General features: G+C 44.3%; 1 protein-coding gene across 2 annotated transcripts in view; it reads right to left on the bottom strand.

The window, feature by feature from the left end:
* LOC126190883 (V-type proton ATPase 116 kDa subunit a 1) overlaps positions 1 to 22757 on the bottom strand; it is a 704052-nt gene that overhangs the window by 150851 nt on the left and 530444 nt on the right. For both annotated transcript variants that reach the window (XM_049931488.1, XM_049931487.1), the window contains exon 4: positions 8814 to 8943. In XM_049931488.1, the coding sequence (XP_049787445.1) occupies positions 8814 to 8930 (117 nt within the window). In that variant the 5' untranslated portion in view covers positions 8931 to 8943. The remainder of the gene's footprint in view (positions 1 to 8813; positions 8944 to 22757) is intronic.

The raw sequence follows: 22757 nt of genomic DNA on the forward strand, positions 1-22757 counted from the left end.
AGGCTTGTGTGGTGACAAGCTGGAATAATGCGTGTCGTGTTGTGGGACATACCGCAGATGCTTATCTGAGATGGAATTGATGCAGCATTTAAGTTCTGGGCGAGCTGTCACGCCAGTGATTAGTGAAATAAATCTTACTTTTTTAATTATAATAGAGAAAGCGTATCGTTATCTACAATCAGTAATAATAAAAAAGAACTTCTCGAAGACTTCATACCGAAACTTTTTTTTTGAGTAAAACTGTAATGATCGATTATCTAAAGTGCTCCATATACATCGGCCTATACGAGGTGCGACAATAAAGTAATGAGGCTGATGTGAACAAAAAGTTGCTTAACGTTTTAGTCAAGTTTAGTGTTGTCTCCTTCAAAGTAGTTCCATTCTGATTGCACACACTTTTGCCAGCGCTTCTGCCATTGATGGTAACATTTCTGGAACTCATCTTCTGTAATATCCTCCGAGACCCTCGTCTCAGTTTTTTGGACATCTTGTGTTGTTTAAAAATGGGTCCATTGACCGTCGTTTTGACTCTTGGAAATAGAAAAAAGTCGCACAGAGCGATATCTGGTGAATAAGGTGGCTGTGGTAGTACTGAAATTTGTTTTGAGGTTAAAAATTATTGTACTGACAGAGCAGCATGGTATGGCGCATTATTGATGCAGAATCCAGTTTTCAGCAATGTTGGCACAGACACGAAGTCTTTCTAAAATTTCTTTGTAGTAGTATTGGTTAACCCTTTGTCCAGGAGGCACCCACTCTTTGTGAACAATTCCCCTGGAATCAAAGAATCACACAAGCATGCATTTCACTTTTGACTTTGACATGCAAGCTTTTTTTGGTCTGGGTGATCCCTTTGAACACTGCGAACTTCGTCGTTTTGTCTCTGGTTTGTACTGAAAAAACCAACTTTCATCACCAGTGAAAACACAGCTCAACAAATCTGGATTGATTCTGTGCAATATTATGCGGTTCCATTTCCGTGACGAGACACACAAACACATGTTGACTTATTACAGCACAACTTACGACTGAGCAGCTGGATCGATGTGCCACTTGGACTAGAAGCAGCTTAAAGACTAAGGTCAAAGATATTGTGCCTACGCAAGCACGCAGGATTGCCACATCTTGCAAAGAATATCAGTCTCATTACTTTATTGTTGCACCTCGTATGTACTCCTTTCGACAGAACGCGTCACTTCTAATGTCAGTTGTAATTTCTTTACGATAATAATGAACACACTAGTTCTTGTTCGTCCCCAAAATTTTCGTTTCCCAACAGTTTTCAGTAAGTATATCGCCTTAGCGAAAGCAAGTTTCATCTGTTTCTTTGTTGTTTCTTCTTTGTACTCGTGTAAGGCGCGATCAAGAACTTTCCGTATGAAGGCGTTGCTGCAGCGTATATGCAACGTAGCACGACTTCGAGGAGGGTATATAAGCACCGACATATAGGCAAGGGATCAGTATGGCATTCGTGTCCTCTCAACGTGCCTGTGGTAAATGTGGAAACACGAACTACGGGACGTTGGTACCAAATGCGTCCAAACACGACCAACGTGCTGCTGTTCTTTTCTAGACCGCCGAAGGGCAGACTCCCGGGAAAACGACAACGGCTGCTGCTGATTCATGATAACGCGCGTCCCCACACCACAATCATAGTAATGCAGAAGTTATGCAAACTCAGGTGGGAGATCGTCCTCAGCCCTTCCCATGTGATTATCACGCTTTCAGCCCTTTGAAAAAGTCCTTGAAGGGTCGGCGATTCCTGTCGGATGAGGATGTGGAGAAGGCAGTTACGGACTCCTTCACGCAGCAGGACACCGGTTTCACCAAACGGGTATGGCTCTGAGCACTATGGGACTTCACTTCTGAGGTCAGCAGTCCCTTAGAACTTACAACTACTTAAACCTAACTAACCTAAGGACATCACACACATCCATGCCCTAGGCAGGATTCGAACCTGGTGCTGCAATCATGGGACGATTGCTTTAGGGCTCACGGCGATTTTACCTGATCGGCATACCGGTTCTGGACTGAATATACTTCGAACGGAAACTTTTTGATCGCCCCTTGTATTTTTGCCTATTCATTATTCGGTGTTTTTCTCTTATACTGGATAATATTCGTGTTTCTTACCTTTCCACTTATGTGAGAACCATACAGAATGACGCAATACAAACTTGTTAAAGATTTCTATCTGACATTCGCGAGAATTTCTTAGAACACACATGTAGGCTGCATCAGTACTCTCTTCAAACCATTTCCATTCGGCTGGTTGCGTTGAAATACTGCGACGTTTCTTTTGGCGAAGTCATACGGTGATGAGGGTGACTACTCTTCGAAACACGGAATTTGTACGCAGCCACCCGGATGGAAGCGCCAGAAGATTTCGTCAGCAGTTTACGCCGGGAGAGTCTAAATTCACACTGTGAAATGCGCGGCAGAGAGTACATTCTATAGATTCGTGTACGAGAGTTTCTCCCGTTCCATTCAAGTATGGAAACAGGGAAGAATGACTATCAAAATGCGTCTATACGCGCGACAACTAGCCGAATACTGTCTACATGGTCCCTGCGCGAGTTATGCATTAGGAGTCATAGTACGTTCCTGGATTCCTGACTGTATACTGGTTCTCGAAACTTTTAAGTTTCATTTCAGGTTCTTCTGCATTTCCAGGGCGCTCTCCCTAGCATCAAACAAACCTGTTAACCAATCGTACTACCCCTTTGTGGTTAAACAAATAAAAAAATTAAATTTATTGATCTTTTGAAAAGAGAAAAAAATTATGGACATGGAACTTTAGAATTTTTGAAAGGCCGGAGTGTATTGACCGGCTTGAATGAGGGCAAATTCAGTGCTGGGTGAAATTTCCCTGTAATATAAATTATAATTACGATTAATAACATTTTTGAATTCTACGTCATTGTTGATTTAATCAGAGTTCTCATCTTAGACGTAGAATTAGTCCTTCTGCCACAATATTAATTCATTAGTCGCCATCGATGTCCTCCTCTTTGTTGGCCGTGTGTATCTTCCTTAGTCGGCATCAGTTCCCTTCACGAAGACGGTGGAAACAAAGGAATACAATGCTACGTCGCTTTAAATAATTCTCGTAAAACTTAGATACTTTTCACTATTTTTTATTCACAAGACAATAAGACTTGCTCTGCTCGTCGCACAAACCATTAATACTAACAGCCGGCCGCGGTGGTCTAGCGGTTCTGGCGCTGCAGTCCGGAACCGCGGGACTGCTACGGTCGCAGGTTCGAATCCTGCCTCGGGCATGGGTGTGTGTGATGTCCTTAGGTTAGTTAGGTTTAAGTAGTTCTAAGTTCTAGGGGACTTATGACCTAAGATGTTGAGTCCCATAGTGCTCAGAGCCATTTGAACCATAATACTAACAAGATGGCTGCCTTTCAGCACACGCCAAAAATTACGTCCACTACACGGTAACAATCAAATGGTACAAATGGCTCTGAGCACTATGGGACTTTACATCTTTGGTCATCAGTCCCCTAGAACTTAGAACTACTTAAACCTAACTAACCTAAGGACATCACATAACACCCAGTCATCACGAGGCAGAGAAAATCCCTGGCCCCGCCGGGAATCGAACCCGGGAACCCGGGCGCGGGAAGCGAGAACGCTACCGCACGATCACGGGCTGCGGACTAGGTAACAATCGAAAGTGTATCTGAACTCCTTCTTGGGGTATGAAAGAAAAGAGAATCCAATATGAACATCACAGAGATTATATTCTACATTCCCCTCAATTTAATCTTTGGCGCAGACTTTAAAGTATTGTCTTTCTCTGCGTCGGAATGTGTCATTACACTTCTTTCCAAATGATCAATACCTCCTGTTACACTTACCATGTATGGATACCATGCACTATACATTAAACCCTTTCAGTCTAAAATGTTTCGAGACTGGGTTAACAAAAAATAGAGAAAAGTTGATTTTAAGGCTTCACATGTTCTACATAGTCTCCCCCACTTGAGTAAAATGCACAGGACGTTCACACAAAACAAAGGTCTTGTATAGGATGATGTTCAATTCGAGCGTCACAGCGACTTGAATGTCCGTTATATCGTCAAAGCATTGACCCTTCTTTTGAATTGCCGTACTTTGTCGTTTTGTGGTAGGTCTGTATTGATAACACCAAGTCAGTCGTGATGGCTTTTCCAGAAAAGAATTGACGGCGTTTTGCACTTAAATCAAGTAGGGTCAGGCGTCCATGCGTCCACGGAACATGCATCTTTGTTTCTGTTCGGGGGTCACAGTGTGCGGGACAAAGGGGGCGTTCCTGCACTAGAAGTTTCAGTTGCTCCACTTGTGTCCTGAAACCATTAATGTTCCACTGTAATATGGGCGCCATCTATCACGGGGCCTGCACTTTCACCCTGTCTTTCCACAAGGGACGGGAGCCCATAATGCGTGGGGGGGGGGGGGGGGTGGCTCAGTCTTGGGCGAAATGATTGCCCCAGTCCCACATCAATCTCTATGAGCTCTACCGACGAGTTAAGGCAGACATAAGACAGTAAGACATCAACATCATCGGATTGTTTACTTCCCAACACCATTGGTGGTGGACGTTTGGGCTTTGACGATAGTGGTAGTGGAACCGCTGGATGTTGGACCAAATGTTTTGTCCTGGATACGCTTCAGAGCCAAAATCGCGGCGTGTTACTGGCAGTACTGGATGGTGGACCAGACTGAACCTTTGTAGGAGGAGGGAGCTCCGCAACGTTAGCGACAACAGACTTGTCCGATGTTTTGGGAGGAAGTGTAGGCTTTGAAGGTACTGTAGCGGCACAAGTACACTGGCAAACGCAGATGCTAGTGCTGACACTAGCGACCTCAGTTTGGGTAGAAGCATCAGTCTGTCTGAAGTCGTTGTTTAAGAGTAGACGCAAAGGAGATAGCAAACTTCAGGGGTTGCATGGTCTTATAGATCTTTCCGGCCACACCATAGGAGACACACTTAGTTGTTTTGATATCTTGTATCTTCCTTTCTTCAAGAAGACACTACAGTCACTACTCCAGATAGAGTGATCGCCAGGGCAGTTTACACACTTTGGAGGAGGTGAACATAGACAGCCTTATCACATTTGCCACAAGTGGTTGCTCCCTTACAACCTGAGGTGGTGTGCCCAAAGCACCGACATGTAAAACAGCACGTTGGGTTAGAAAAATAAAGCCGCACACTGGCGAGGAAACCAGCCTTAACATGTCCTGGAAGTGCTGTGCTTCTGAAAGTCAGGATAAATGAGTTGGATTTCACATTCATTATGTTCTGTACATCAACGACGCCTTCTTGGAAGCACTCAGCTTTCAATTATTTTTGGGGAATGTTGCTCCCTAGAAGTCACAACACCTCAGATACAGTTCAAGGTGTTGTGCAGTTCACTTTCTATTGTATACTTCTCGAGGTATTGAGCTTTCTGGATGTTCTTCACTTGCTGGGAATTGGATGTTTCTACCAACAGGGTTCTGTTTCACAAACGCTTGACAGATTTTAAATTTCCAGCGATTCTCTCTATACTTTTTCGTATGTAAAATGGTGAAACTTTGTCAAAGCTCCTTCTTTCTGCTTCATTATAAGAAACACATTCTGGCCACCAGCACGTGTTCTGTTACTCAATACTGGAAGAGTATGTGTAATCCCCAAGGCCGGAGGACTGACTATACAAACCCTCTTTTTTGATTGGGTGATGGTATCTACCAGTGGCCCACCCTTTCCACTGGGAGGAGGAAGAGAAGATTTCGAAGGATGCATGTTGGTCCCACAAGCAGCTAGGGAAATAAAAGCCCACCTAGACAGAGCCCCGCATTTCCAGGTGAGCCTTTCACAACTGAGGTGAGGCAGATTCCCCACAGGCTGCTCGCTACTACGCCACCCCAATAGCTAGGCATCTCATCAGCCCAGAAGCACACCTTGAGACTGAGGGGTCTTTTTTTTTTGTAGAGATTTTACCATCCCAGAGTCCCCGAAGTTTGCTACATCCTTTGCGTCTACTCTTAAACAATCAGAGCTTCTGGTGAAGGGACTGGCGACGCTTACCCGTCTGCAGCTCAGAAACCCCAGGGTTGCCATGCCCATACTCGGCAAACGAATGCTGGGCCACTGAGGGGCTGAATTTCTTATGGCTTTTGTAAACCTTCGTCGCCAGTTCTGTAAAGGCCTCGTCGCTACAGCTGTGGAGGCCGAGTTGCCGCTGTTGGTACGGTAGCTCCAGTTCGTGAGTTCGTGAAACGGCTTCTGGTGCAGTACCCCGCTAAGACAATTTCTCCCTGCCACTATTACACAGATACGCTCCAGGGTCAGGTAACAGGATAGGAGAACGAAGATTCTATGACACTCCAAAAAACTAGTAACAATGTCACACAAAAACTACGAGGGCAGTTCAATAAGTAATGCAAAACATTTTTTTTCTCGGCCAATTTTGGTTGAAAAAACCGGAAATTTCTTGTGGAATATTTTCAAACATTCCCGCTTCGTCTCGTATAGTTTCATTGACTTCCGACAGGTGGCAGCGCTGTACCGAGCTGTTAAAATGGCGTCTGTAACGGATGTGCGTTGCAAACAACTGGCAGTGATCGAGTTTCTTTTGGCGGAAAACCAGGGCATCTCAGATATTCATAGGCGCTTGCAGAATGACTACGGTGATCTGGCAGTGGACAAAAGCACGGTGAGTCGTTGGGCAAAGCGTGTGTCATCATCGCCGCAAGGTCAAGCAAGACTGTCTGATCTCCCGCGTGCGGGCCGGCCGTGCACAGCTGTGACTCCTGCAATGGCGCAGCGTGCGAACACACTCGTTCGAGATGATCAACGGATCACCATCAAACAACTCAGGGCTCAACTTGACATCTCTGTTGGTAGTGCTGTCACAATTGTTCACCAGTTGGGATATTCAAAGGTTTGTTCCCGCTGGGTCCCTCGTTGTCTAACCGAACACCATAAAGAGCAAAGGAGAACCATCTGTGCGGAATTGCTTGCTCGTCATGTGGCTGAGGGTGACAATTTCTTGTCAAAGATTGTTACAGGCGATGAAACATGGGTTCATCACTTCGAACCTGAAACAAAACGGCAATCAATGGAGTGGCGCCACACCCACTCCCCTACCAAGAAAAAGTTTAAAGCCATACCCTCAGCCGGTAAAGTCATGGTTACAGTCTTCTGGGACGCTGAAGGGGTTATTCTGTTCGATGTCCTTCCCCATGGTCAAACGATCAACTCTGAAGTGTACTGTGCTACTCTTCAGAAATTGAAGAAACGACTTCAGCGTGTTCGTAGGCACAAAAATCTGAACGAACTTCTCCTTCTTCATGACAACGCAAGACCTCACACAAGTCTTCGCACCCGAGAGGAGCTCACAAAACTTCAGTGGACTGTTCTTCCTCATGCACCCTACAGCCCCGAACTCGCACCGTCGGATTTCCGTATGTTTGGCCCAATGAAGGACGCAATCCGTGGGAGGCACTACGCGGATGATGAAGAAGTTATTGATGCAGTACGACGTTGGCTCCGACATCGACCAGTGGAATGGTACCGTGCAGGCATACAGGCCCTCATTTCAAGGTGGCGTAAGGCCGTAGCATTGAATATAGATTATGTTGAAAAATAGTGTTGTGTAGCTAAAAGATTGGGGAATAACCTGGTGTATTTCAATGCTGAACAAAATAACCCCTGTTTCAGAAAAAAATGTGTTGCATTACTTATTGAACTGCCCTCGTACTTAAAAAGGTTTACTTAACTTTGTGACCAGTTGAATGGTTAAGTCTGCAACGTCGCATGTAATATAACACAAAAAAAGACCCTCAATGGCTAAGTGCAAATAATCAGGAAAACTACACAGTACATAGCAAATGCAATTACTACAACTGTCTGTTCACTTATAAGAGTTCCGTAAACGTCGTTCCCTGTCTAAGTCAGCCCTAAACGTTGATCTATAACCAAGTGGGCGAGAGTTGCCCTTCTATCTTCCTGGTAGGCTTCTGTCCGTTGTCGTCCGGTCATTGGCGGATTGTACTCCGCCGGCAATTGGCCGAGGCGAAGTCGATATCTTCATCCTCAGCGTCGCCCGTGGAACTCGCGCAAGTGGCGAGTCTGAACGGCACTGGCACAGATCGCATCTTTTTTGCCCTGGCTGTGTCTTGTTAGGACGACACATCAATGGCCACTTGAAGTACGATCGTCACATATTTTGAGAGAACCAACAGATCTGCGCCTCGCTACGTTATTGGCATACACCGTAACACGAAGAGAAACATCGCCCTTAACGGCAATTGTCTTACAAAACAATTTATAATCAGTATATGAGCAACTGATAACGGCAGTACGACACCTAAATGCTTCGTGCAAAACTAAATATTAATATACATGACGACTGAAGCAGGAAAGTGGGTTCTTTACAGAATTTGTACGACCATCGAAAACGTCATAGATTTCCACGTAACATGGATCGATTTAAGAACGTAGTGAATTGACATTACAAAGATAGGCATTGCCGCGAGAGGAAGGCCATTGGACGCTGCGATGAATAATAGTGAAAGGCGGATAAACAGGAGGCTTACACAAAGCAATCACTTAAATGGTGCTGTGAGTTGATGACAAGACGACGGCGACGATAATGGTGATTCGACGATAGCGACAATAAAAATGAAAATTACGACTATGAAAATAGTGATGACGATGGTTTTAGAGTTTAAATACCCCGGAAAGGCTTACAGTTCTGGAAGTGCAAAGTGGACACAGATTCCATCGACGAAAATTTCGACATTTCTTTAACAAAATACAGGTGTACAGTACTCACGTCGCGGAACTGTGCAATGCCCAGTTCGCCGAGCTCGGAGACGGAAGGGTAGGCGGCTTCTGGTTGGATGAAGAGCTGGCAGAGGGCCATCTCCTCGCTGCGGAACATTGCCCCCATGGCTGCGGATTACCTGCAAAGAAAGACGACGTTAGAGCGGTGTGCACGTAAAAAGGCAGCTGCGTGGTGCGTTCTGAGCAGATAAAGAGAAATAACTTGCCAGTATCGCCAGCGCATCCTCTGACACTGCTCTACGCTATAAACCCCATCTATCTTCATCGGCAATTGAAAATATATGCTCACTGTCGCCTGTTGACATGATGAACTAAAAGTAAAATAAAATAAAGACGCATTACGAAAGAATTATCCGAATGGGAAGGAAATCGGTAGATGTGATCATCATGTACAGACAAACAATTTTTTTTTACTTAAAATCCGTCTTGATTGCAAATTTTTTTTTATTATTCATATGACCGGTTTCGGTTCATTCAGAACCATCTTCAGATCTGTAAAAATAATTATACTAATTTACTATTTCACGGAAGCAAATCTTTTTCATCCTATCTAATCAACATCAAATGTACCAGAACGTACCTGATATTTCAGTTACAGGAGTAACCCGTCGAAATCCAGCAACTTTCACATGCTACCACCAAACTGGCGGGAACCACGGAAGCAGACCGTAGAAGAAAACAAGTTCACATCAGCACCATAGATATATAAATCGCCCTATGCTTTTTAGATCGTATAAAAATGATAATTTTACTGTTTTTTAATCCTGACAAGTACAGATTTTAACTTTGACATCTACATATTTTAATTAAATATTTTTAATATAAAAAAGATCTACTGAATACAGTATGTGCAAATGGAATGTAACAAATGTACCAGACGCCACCTGTCGGTAATAGTGTTTTAATTAATATAAATGACGTGCACTCTGCCAACTAATTTTATGTGACGTAGCATGTGAAAGTTGCTGGATTTGGTCGGGTTACTCCTGTAACTGAAATATCAGGTACGTTCTGGTACATTTGATGTTGATTAGATAGGATGAAAAAGATTTGCTTCCGTGAAATAGTAAATTAGTATAATTATTTTTACAGATCTGAAGATGGTTCTGAATGAACCGAAACCGGTCATATGAATAATAAAAAAAAATTTGCAATCAAGACGGATTTTAAGTAAAATTATAAAATCACTGATTGCTGTTATCCCGTAAGACATTATGTCTGTTTTTGCAAAGACAAACAAATGATTAAAATTTCATAAAAATTGGATGATTTATTTAAGAGAAAGATTGACTGATTTGGGGGAGGGGACCGAACAGCGAGGTCATCGCTCCCATTGTGTAATGGAAGGGTCGGCGGTGCCCTTTCAAAGGAACGATCCCGGCATTTGCCTGAAGCTATTTAGGGAAATCACGGAAAACCTAAATTAGGATGGCCGGACGCGGGTTTGATCAGTCATCCTCCCGAATGCGAGTTCGGTGTGCTAACCACTGCGCCACCTCGGTCGGTAAGAGAAAGAGCTCCCCAAATTGAGCAAGTCAATAACACGTTGGCCCACCTCTGACCCCGTGCGCAAACATTTATTCGACTTGGCATTGATTAATGGAGTTGCTGGCTGTCCTCCTGAGGGATGTCGTGTCAAATTCTGTCCAATTGGCGTGTTAGATCGTGTAAATCCCATGCTGGTTGGAGGACCTTGCTAATAACGCTCCAAACCTTCCCTATTGGGTAGAAATCCGTACACCCAGCTGGGCAAAGTGGGGTTTGGCAAGGACGAAAACAAGTAGTAGAATCTCCCGCCGTTTGCGGCAGCGCATTGTCTTGCTGAAATGTAAGCCCAAGATTGCGACGAAACGGGACGACGTACCTCTGTGCTGTGAGGGTGCCGCAGATAACAACCGCAGGAGTCCTGCTGCGAAATGAAGTTCCACCCCAGGTATCATTCCAGCTTGCCAGCAATTCAGGATGTGTGGCGGACGACAGTCCGGTCGGTATCCCACCACCGTCCGGGGCATCCCCAGACACGTCTTCGCTGCTCATCGGGGCTCAGTTCGAAGCGGGATACATCTTTCTTGAGTATCACGTCATACTCAAGACGGCCAGCAAAATCGTGTACGGAGACGTTGCGGTGGGATACCAACCCAACTGTCGCTCGCCATACAGCCTGACACCGGGAGTGATTGTCTCGAGTGCCATTTCATTTCATTTCATAGTGTGACCCCTATTTACACTACTGGCCATTAAAATTGCTACACCACGAAGATGTGCTACAAACGCGAAATTTAACCGACAGGAAGAAGATGCTGTGATCTGCAAATGATTAGCTTTTCAGAGCATTCACACAAGGTTGGCGCCGGTGGCGACACCTACAACGTGCTGACATGACGAAAGTTTCCAACCGATTTCTCATACACAAACAGCAGTTGACAGGTGTGCCTGGTGAAACGTAGTGGTTGTGACTCGTGTAAGGAGGAGAAATGCGTACCATCACGTTTCCGACTTTGATAAAGGTCGGATCGTGGCGTATCGCGATTGCGGTTTATCGTATCGCGACATTGCTGCTCGCGTTGGTCGAGATCCAATGACTGTTACCAAAATATGGAATCGGTGGGTTCAGGAGGGTAGTACGGAACTCTGTGCTGGATCCCAACGGCCTCGTATCACTAGCAGTCGAGATGACAGGCATCTTATCCGCATGGCTGTAACGGATCGTGCAGCCACGTCTCGATCTCTGAGTCAACAGATGGGGACGTTTGCAAGACAACAACCATCTGCCCGAACAGTTCGACGACGTTTGCAGCAACACGGACTATCAGCTCGGAGACCATGGCTGTGGTTACCCTTGACGCTGCATCACAGACAGGAGCGTCTGCGGTGATGTACTCAACGACGAACATGGTTCACGAATGGCAAAACGTCATTTTTTTTTCAGATGAATCCAGGTTCTGTTTACAGCATCGTCATGGTCGCATCCGTGTTTGGCGACATCACGGTGAACGCACATTGGAAGCGTGTATTCATCTTCGCCATACTGGCGTATCACCCGGCGTGATGGTATGGGGTGCCATTGGTTACACGTCTCGGTCACCTCTTGTTCGCATTGACGGCACTTTGAACAGTGAACGTCACATTTCAGATGTGTTACGACCCATGGCTCTACCCTTCATTCGATCCCTGCGAAACACTACATTTCACCAGGATAATGCACGACCGCATGTTGCAGGTCCTGTACGGGCCTTTCTGGATACAGAAAATGTTCGACTGCTGCCCTGGCCAGTACATTCTCCAGATCTCTCACCAACTGAAAACGTCTGGGCAATGGTGGCCGAGCAACTGGCTCGTCACAATACGCCAGTCACTACTCTTGATTAACTGTGGTATCGTGTTGAAGCTGCATGGGCAGCTGTACCTGTACAGTTCTGTTTGACTAAATGCCGAGGCGTATCAAGGCTGTTATTACGGCCAGAGGTGGATGTTCTGGGTACTGATTTCTCAGGGTCTACGCACCCAAAGTGCGTGAAAATGTAATCACATTTCAGTTCTAGTGTAATATATTTGTCCAATGAATACCCGTTTATCATCTGCATTTCTTCTTGGTGTAGCAATTTTAATGGCTAGTAGTGTATAAATGTTACGTCAGTGTTCAAAGATCACAGGCATTCTTACCACACTTCCAATGATTTGCTGGAATAATAAGTTGTAGAAGGTTCCGATGAATGTTGTTGTGGAAAATTAATATGGATCAATTTGTATTCCAGAGAGCAGACATCAATCACATCGAACGAGACTGGAAAGAGCAACTTATATATCTTCAGGCTCAAAGTATGTACAAGGTGGGAGAGATGCTACTTTTCACGAAACTACTACTGTTGTTATTGTTGTTGTCGTCTTCAGCCCGGAGACTGGTTTGATGCAGCTGTCCAATATGTCTATCGTATGTAAGGCTCTACACCTTTCCGTAACTACTGCAACCTACATCCATTTTATCTTGTTTACTATATTCGGTCACCGGTCTCCTGTAGTTTTTATCCCCCATCTCCCCCCCCCCCCCCCCGGCTTCCCCACACGCTTCCGTCCATTAGCTGATTGACGACTCCTTGATGCCACAGGATGTCTTATAAATCGATCCCTTCTTTTAGTCAAGTTGTGCCACAAATTACTTTTGTCCTCATCTCGATTCAGTGGCTCCTCATTAGTTATTCGATATATGCAAGTAATCTTCAGCATTCTACTGTAACACCATATCTCAAAATCTTCTATTGTCTTCGTGTCTGAACTGCTTATCGTCCACCTTACGGTTTCAGTCTACACTATAGACGAATACCTTATTCACACTTAAATTTATCTTAGAAAAGCTTTGCTTGCTAATGCCAATCTACATTTTTATTCTCTCTATCTCGGCCAACATCAGTTATTTTGCTGCCCAAAAAGGAAAATTAATCTATTACTTCTAATGTCACAATTCCAAATCCAGTCCATTCAGAACAGCCTAATTTAATTCGAGTACATTGCATTATCCTTGGTTTAGTTTTCAAATGTCCAAATGTGTGTGAAATCTTATGGGACTTAACTGCTAAGGTCATCAGTCCCTAAGCTTACACACTACTTAACCTAAATTATCCTAAGGACAAAAACACACACCCATGCCCGAGGGAGGACTCGAACCTCCGCCCGGACCAGCCACACAGTCCATGACTGCAGCGCCCTAGACAGCTCGGCTAATCACGCGCGGCAGGTTTAGTTTTGTCTATTTCCATCTTCTAATCTCTTTTTCAAGATATCCATTCCGTTCGATAGCTCTTCAAAGTCCTTTGCAATATCTGACAGAACTATAATGTCACTAGCAATCTTTAAAGTTTTTATCTCTCCTCCCTTATCCAGCTTTCTCCTTGGTCTCCTTCACAGCTTAGGAGAGTGGGAGAGGCAGCCATCACAAAACTATTACACCTGGTATGCTAGATATCTGAGACAGACGAAATACCCTCAGACTTCAACAAGACTAATTCTAATTCCAAAAAACAGGCCAAGAGAGAGTTAGACTCGCTCTCTGAGGATTCCGTACAAATTTAGTATGTATATAGACAGTTGATCTGTTCTGGTAATCGAGAATCTCAATGATTTTTACCTGTTATTGACACTGGTTCTGGCAAGATATGGAACCCTGTGATTTCAAGACTTTCGAGAATGTTTTAATTTAAGGTCTGAAGACGGGTAACAAATGACAAAACATGTTTTTCATGTGATATAATTACTGATTAATAGTTTTCTAATTTTTTTCATTACTTGTGCTTGAAACTTTGCTTGTTGCCAAATTTCATGATCCTAGTTCAACGGAAATACCCTATAGATTTTAAGGAGAGCGTTTGCGAGTGTCAAAATATGTGACACAAATGAGCGTATCCTTCGATTTATTTGACTTAGAAGCTAAACGTTTTTACACCATCAAGAAGCCATATACCTCAGCATGTGACAAATTTCAACTTTAATATGTCTCCCCGTCTCCCATGAATCATGGACCTTTCCGTTGGTGGGGAGGCTTTCGTGCCTCAGTGATACAGATAGCCGTACCGTAGGTGCAACCACAGCGGAGGGGTATCTGTTGAGAGGCCAGACAAACGTGTGGTTCCTGAAGAGGGGTAACAGCCTTTTCAGTAGTTGCAGGAGCAACAGTCTGGATGATTGACTTATTTGGCCTTGTAATATCAACCAAAATGGGTTTCCTGTGATGGTACTGCGAAAGGCTGAAAGCAAGGGGAAACTAGAGCCGTAATTTTTCCGGAGGGCATGGTTAACTGATGATGGCATCCTTTTGGGTAAAATATTCCGGAGGTAGTACAGTCCCCCATTCAGATCTCCTGGCGGGGACTACTTAGGAGGATGTCGTTATCAGGAGAAACAAATCTGGCGTTCTACGGATTGGAGTGTGGAATGTGAGATTCCTGAAACAGGCAGGAAGGTCAGAAAATTTAAAAAGGGACACGACTAGGTTAAAGTTAGATGTAGTGAGAATCAGTAAAATTGGGCGACAGGAGGAACAAGACTTCTGGTCAGGTGAATACAGGGTTATAAATACAAAATCAAATAGGGTTTATGCAGGAGTAGGTTTAATAATGAAAATAGGAAAACGGGTAAGCTACTATGAACAGCACAGTGAACACATTATTGTAGTCAAGATAGACACAAAGTCCACACCGACCACAGTGGTACAAGTTTATATGCCTACTAGCTCCGCAGATGAGGAGGATATTGAGGAAATATATGATGAGATAAAAGAAACTTTTCAGATAAGGGAGAAGAAAATTTAATAGTCACGGGGGACTGGAATTCGATAGAAGGAAAAGGAAGACAGGTAAAAGTAGTAGGCGAATATGGACTGTGGGTAAGGAATGAAAGATAAATCCTTCTAGTAGAATTTTGTACAGAGCATAATTTAATCATAGCTATCGTTTGGTTTAAGAATCATGAAAGAAGGTTGTATACGCGGAAGAGACCTGGAGACACCGGAAGATTTCATATTGATTATGTAATGGTAAGACAGAAATTTACGAACCCTGTTTTAAATTGTGAGATATTCCCAGGAGCAGATGTGGACTCTGACCACAATTTATTGGTTATTAACTGTAAATTAAAACTGAAGAAACTAGAAAAAGGCGGGAATTTAAGGAGATGGGACCTGGATAAACTGAAAGAAGCAGAGGTTGCAGAGAGTTTCAGAGGGAGCCTTAGGGAACGACTGCCAAGAACAGGGGAAAGGAATACAGTGAAAGGAGAATGGGTAGCTTTGAGAAATGAAATAGTGAAGGCGGCAGAGGATGAAGTAGGTAAGGATAACACAACAGATAAAGAATATAATCAATGAAAGAAGAGAATATAAATATGCAATAAACGAGACAGGTGAAAGGGAATACGAACGTCACAAAATTATATCGACAGGAAGTGCAAAATGGCTAAGCAGGAGCGGTTAGAGAACAAATGTAATGATGTAGAAGCACATATCGCTAGTGGTAAGTCAGATGCTACATACAGGAAAATTAAAGAGGCTTTTGGACAAGAAAAAAAAGAACCACCTCAGGAGCTCAGATGGAAAACCAGTCCTAAGAAAAGAAGGGCAAATAGAATGGTGGAAGGAGTATACAGAGGGTCTATGCAAGGTACTTTGAGAGTAATACTGTGGATATGGAAGAGGACGTAGACAAAGATGAGAAAGCACTGAAAGACTTAGGTCGAAACAAGGACCCAGGAGTAGACAACATTCCGTTAGAGCTACAGATAGCCTTGGGAGAGCAAGCCATGACAAAACTCTTCCACCTGGTAAGTAAGATGTAGGAGACAGGTGAAATGCCATCGGACTTGAAAAAGAATATAAAAATCGCAATTTCAAAGAAAGCAGATGCCACAGGTGTGAAAATTATCGAAATGTCGTTTAATAAGTCACGGTTGCAAAATACTAACACGAATGGAAAAACTGGCAGAAGCCGACATCGGGGAGGATCAGTTTGGATTCCAGGGAGTGTTGACTGCGCTACACTCTTTGAAATTCCGATTTTGCCAGTATCGAACACAGTAAGGTATGATATTTTGAAACATCTAATATGTCAAATCAACCTAGTCAGCTCTAGTCCTTGCTTTCAGGATATTACAAGTAATGCGAGTTTCGAACGACTGGTGTTTGCGGAAACCAGAATTGCTTGTCAAGAAGAAAGCCGTGGACGTCCACTTCTTGGCTACTGAACACGCGCCGTGTGACACTGAAAAGCACTCCCACAAGGAACACACAGTACACCGAAGTAGATGATGGCTAACGAGAGCCACGACCACCAGCAGCAACAAAGGGAAGCAGTTGTTGGCAAGGTGGGATGGGGGGAGGGGGGGGGGGGGGCGACGACCGATCTGGCAGGTCATTCAGCAGAGGGCAACGGAGCGAGGTGGCTGCAACCGGTCTGATCCGCACGCGCAAAACCTCGACCTTAAAACTCACAGCGCGCCGTTTCGCGAAGCTCAGCACGCAGTGGTCAGTGTCACACGAATTAAGACCCCTCGCAACTCTTACAGTATTGTACTGCTCACTCCATCAGCTGTTTAAAATCTCTCTCTCTCTCTCTCTCTCTCTCTCTCTCTCTCTCTGTGTGTGTGTGTGTGTGTGTGTGTGTGTGTGTGTGTGTGTGTGTGAGATTATATATACAAGGCTATTACAAATGATTGAAGCGATTTCATAAATTCACTGTAGCTCCACTCATTGACATATGGTCACGACACACTACAGATAAGTAGAAAATCTCATAAAGTTTTGTTCGACTGAAGCCGCACTTCAGGTTTCTGCCGCCAGAGCGCTCGAGAGCGCAGTGAGACAAAATCGCGACAGGAGCCGAGAAAGCGTATGTCGTGCTTGAAATGCACTCACGTCAGTCAGTCATAACAGTGCAACGACACTTCAGGACGAAGTTCAACAAAGATCCACCAACTGCTAACTCCATTCGGCGATGGTATGCGCAGTTTAAAGCTTCTGGATGCCTCTGTAAGGGGAAATGTACGGGTCGGCCTGCAGTGAGCGAAGAAACGGTTGAACGCGTGCGGGCAAGTTTCACGCGTAGCCCGCGGAAGTCGACGAATAAAGCAAGCAGGGAGCTAAACGTACCACAGCCAACGGTTTGGAAAATCTTACGGAAAAGGCTAAAGCAGAAGCCTTACCGTTTACAATTGCTGCAAGCCCTGACAACCGATGACAAAGTCAAACGCTTTGAATTTTCGGCGCGGTTGCAACAGCTCATGGAAGAGGATGCGTTCAGTGCGAAACTTGTTTTCAGTGATGAAGCAACATTTTTTTCTTAATGGTGAAGTGAACAGACACAATGTGCGAATTTGGGCGGTAGAGAATCCTAACGCATTCGTGCAGCAAATTCGCAATTCACCAAAAGTTAACGTGTTTTGTGCAATATCACGGTTTAAAGTTTACGGCCCCTTTGTCTTCTGCGAAAAAAACGTTACAGGACACGTGTATCTGGACATGCTGGAAAATTGGCTCATGCCACAACTGGAGACCGACAGCGCCGACTTCATCTTTCAACAGGATGGTGCTCCACCGCACTTCCATCATGATGTTCGGCATTTCTTAAACAGGAGATTGGAAAACCGATGGATCGGTCGTGGTGGAGATCATGATCAGCAATTCATGTCATGGCCTCCACGCTCTCCTGACTTAACCCCATGCGATTTCTTTCTGTGGGGTTATGTGAAAGATTCAGTTTTTAAACCTCCTCTACCAAGAAACGTGCCAGAACTGCGAGCTCGCATCAATGATGCTTTCGAACTCATTGATGGGGACATGCTGCGCCGAGTGTGGGAGGAACTTGATTATCGGCTTGATGTCTGCCGAATCACTAAAGGGGCAGATATCGAACATTTGTGAATGCCTAAAAAAACTTTTTGAGTTTTCGTATGTGTGTGTAAAGCACTGTGAAAATATCTCAATTAAGTTGTTGTAGAGCTGTGAAATCGCTTCAATCATTTGTAATAACCCTGTATATATATATATATATATATATATATATATATATATATATATATATATATATAGAGAGAGAGAGAGAGAGAGAGAGAGAGAGAGAGAGATTTATCCTTTTATAGCTTTTATTAACCTTGCTATTATATCGTTTGGATCAGGGTGTATACGACCCGGGAAATGCGGGAAAAACCTGGGAATTTTTCATTGTTTTAGCTTTCAGTTACATTTTTCTAATTTTGACTGGTAAGAATTGATTCTCTAGCAAAGAATGTTACTGTATCCTGCTACTGGAGAATGATACTGCAGCAATAAAATATAAACGAGAGGGAAAAAAATAAAACTTTAGTGGCAAAGGAAATGCGCAATTTACAACAGCAAAACACCGTGCACGCACAAGCGTCTGCAAATATCAATAATATGTCAAAGGCCGTGGGCGAAGACTCTAATTGTTCGTAACAATAAACTGCTTGCTATGAGCATGATGTCACAACTGTTCACATTAGGTTCGTTTGACCAGTTGCCACCGGGCTGATTGACTCGCGTATGAGCAGTACCTTGTCCCGCTTCCCGCTACTTGAAGTGTGGCTGTTAGCAGTATCGGCAGTAGCAGCAAGTAGCCATGTGTAAAAGAGAAAAATTTTTCTCGCGCGCCCTAGCTGCCGCCAGATTCGCGCATGCGCTGAGTTGTAGTGGGGGACCCGTGCTTACGTAAAGTGATATCGCTGCTTCTCTTCTTTTACAGCTCCCATGTAAATGAAAACGGATTTCTGTGGCTGGTGAATTAAAATATATTTTTGACCTCTGTAATTATATGAATGTATTATTATTTTCGGTTTTCTGTTTTTATTTTATTTCCAAGTTATTAGCAGTCAAAGCATTAATCACCTTGCAGAACATATGACGTTATTTTTGCAAGTTTGCTAAAGAAATTTGGCTTTATTAATCTAGCCGCTGAGGCAATCATTTAATTTGAAACGAAATGTTTCATTCCACAGTATTGGCTAGTTCCAACTGTTCGCTGAATTTCAAGTTTACGTTATCGTCTTCTGCCATGTATGGCATTATGCAAATGGTTCAAATGGCTCTAAGCACTATGGGACTTAACATCTGAGGTCATCAGTCCCCTAGACATAGAACTACATAAACCTAACTAACCTAAGGACATCACACACATCCATGCCCGGGGCAGGTTTCGTACCTGCGACGCAGCAGTCGCACGGTTCCGGACTGAAGCGCCTAGAACCGCTCGGCCACCGTGGCCGGCAAGGACAGCGCAACCTGGGTTTCAACGCTCCGGAAACTAACGCGCTGTGTTTGGTGCAATTCGAATTTATACTTTCGTAATACGAAAATATGCAGCGTATACGTTGCTGAAAATCAAAGATCTTTCCAAAACTTCTGTCCCCCGTCTTTTTCTTTTTCTTTTTTTAGTAAGTTCTACGCGAGTGTATAAAACGTTAAAACCATTCGAAGGATTGATAAGTCTTACAGTACTGAGGAAAAATCTACGGAAAACATACGGTCATTTAGCACGGAAGAAGTGTATTTTCGCCCGGGAAAAAACATTTTTTTTAACGGGATATCCGGAAAAAATACGGGAATAATCCGAGAATTTTTTTTCCTTGTCCCCGTATACACCCTGTGGATTTGTTTGAGTTCTCGTGTGTGTGTGTGTGTGTGTGTGTGTGTGTGTGTGTGTGTGTGTGTGTTTGTGTGTTTTTGTGTGTGTGTGTGTGTGTTTGTGTGTTTGTGTGTGTTTTTGTGTGTTTTTGTGTGTTTGTGTGTTTTTGTGTCTGTGTCGGGCCGGGAAAGGGGGGGGGGGGGGGGTTGGAGCCGTCATAATCTAGAGATTCTTTTGGCTGTAGGGCGCAAAACAGTAAGGTTGTTAGTACGCAAATCATGACTTTAAATGATCCGTTTTCTATCGAAAGCACGCTGCGGTTCTTGAGGTAGTAGACAGGTAGGAGCCTAATCATCATTAGTAGGTATGTAAAACTGTAATAAATAACGAAAGAGAACGTGAAACGCTACTTAAAAAGCAACGAACATAATGGAGAGGTAAAATGAACATTTACAACGATCCTACTTTTTAAGGGACCGTTAGTTAAGAATTCTCTGACAAGTGGCGTGCACGGTCGAAAATTAAATCTCCTTCGCCTTGTTGCTAAGGCCAGTAAATACTAGAAAGCGTTCTGCAGTCCATGCTTTACCTGCTAAGACCTCCGTTAGGTAAAATGACACACTCATTGAAACGCAAGAGGTTAAAAATAATAGAAAGTGGCGCACCCTCAGTGATTCATTTCACTGAGACCAAAGTGACGCTGGGTGGCCGCTTAACAGAGAGTAACCAATACGTTGTTGTTGTTGTCGTCGTCTTCAGTCCTGAGACTGGTTTGATGCAGCTCTCCATGCTACTCTATCCTGTGCAAGCTTCTTCATCTCCCAGTACCTACTGCAACCTACATCCTTCTGAATCTGCTTAGTGTATTCATCTCTTGGTCTCCCCCTACGATTTTTACCCTCCACGCTGCCTTCCAATACTAAATTGGTGATCCCTTGATGCCTCAGAACATGTCCTACCAACCGATCCCTTCTTCTGGTCAAGTTGTGCCACAAACTTCCCTTCTCCCCAATCCTATTCAATACTTCCTCATTAGTTATGTGATCTACCCATCTAATCTTCAGCATTCTTCTGTAGCACCACATTTCAAAAGCTTCTATTCTCTTCTTGTCCAAACTATTTACCGTCCATGTTTCACTTCCATACATGGCTACACTCCATACAAATACTTTCAGAAATGACTTCCTGACACTTAAATCTATACCCGATGTTAAAAAACGTAGCCTAGCTGAAACATCTTCACGCGCGATGAGCTGGACGAGAGTAAGCTTACTGAGCTTGTTCCAGCAGAAATACGACCATTGTTCACGCCAGAATGATAACATGTTCCTGTAATCGCCCGTGGAGGCAGAGTAGCTAGAAGTCCTGGGTAGAAGAACTGCAGCCATATCAGCAGATTCATTACCCGACACGCCGACATGCTCAGGAACCCACGCGAACGGCACATGGGTGCCAACTTCGGCAAGCGAGAGAAGGCTTTATGGATCTGGAAGTAATAACGGACTATTTAATCCAGCGTAGAGGGAAAGCTACAGGATAGGGCAAATAAAAGTGGTCCGGAGAGCCGAGTTCCAGCATACAAAGGAACGGAAATACAATACTACCCTGACTACAGCAGACGTGAAAAGTGATCATCATTCATCTCTTGGCACTTCTGGGAACTGGTCAGCAATTTGCTGAAGGAGGATCAAAGCTGGACTGCTGGAATTACTGTAGTCTCATCCTAAATGATCTGTTGTACACTACTCGCCATTAAAATTGCTACACCACGAAGATGATGTGCCACAGACGCGAAATTTAACGGACAGGAACACGATATGTGATATGCAAATGATTAGCTTTTCAGAGCATTCACCCAAGGTTGGCGCCGGTGGCGACACCTACAACGTGCTGACATGACGAAAGTTTCCAACCGGTTTCTAATACACAAACAGCAGTTGACCGACGTTGCCTGGAGAAACGTTGTTGTGATGCCTCATGTAAGAATGCGTACCATCATCTTTCCGACTTTTATCAAAGTCGGATTGTAGCCTATCGCGATTGCGGTTTATCGTATCGCGACATTGCTGCTCGCGTTGGTCGAGATCCAATGACTGTTAGCAGAATATGGAATCGGTGGGTTCGAGAGGGTAATGCGGAACGCCGTGCTCGATCCCAACGGCCCCGTATCACTAGCAGTCAAGATGACAGGCATCTTATCCGCATGGCTGTAACGGATCGTGCAGCCACGTCTCGATCCCTGAGTCAACAGATGGGGACGTTTGCAAGACAACAACCATTTGCCCGAACAGTTCGACGACGTTTGCAGCAGCATGGACTATCAGCTCGGAGACCATGGCTGCGGTTACCCTTGACGTTGCATCACAGACAGGAGCGTCTGTGTTGGTGTACTCAACGACGAACCTGGGTGCACGAATGGAAAAAACGTCATTTTTTTCGGATGAATCCAGGTTCTGTTTACAGCATCATCATGATGGTCGCATCCGTGTTCGGCGACATCGCGGTGAACGCACATTGGAAGCGTGTATCGTCATCGCCATACTGGCGTATCACCCGGCGCGATGGTATGGGGTGCCATTGGTTACACGTCTCGGTCACCTCTTGTTCGCATTGACGGCGCTTTGAACAGTGGATGTTACATTTCAGATGTGTTACGACCCGTGGCTGTACCCTTCATTCGATCCCTGCGAAACCCTACATTTCAGCAGGATAATGCACGACCGCATGTTGTAGGTCCTGTACGGGCCTTTCTGGATACAGAAAATGTTCGACTGCTGCCCTGGCCAGTACATTCTCCAGATCTCTCACCAATT

Source organism: Schistocerca cancellata, chromosome 6, assembly GCF_023864275.1.
Source record: "Schistocerca cancellata isolate TAMUIC-IGC-003103 chromosome 6, iqSchCanc2.1, whole genome shotgun sequence".
Taxonomy (NCBI): Eukaryota; Metazoa; Arthropoda; class Insecta; order Orthoptera; family Acrididae; genus Schistocerca; species Schistocerca cancellata.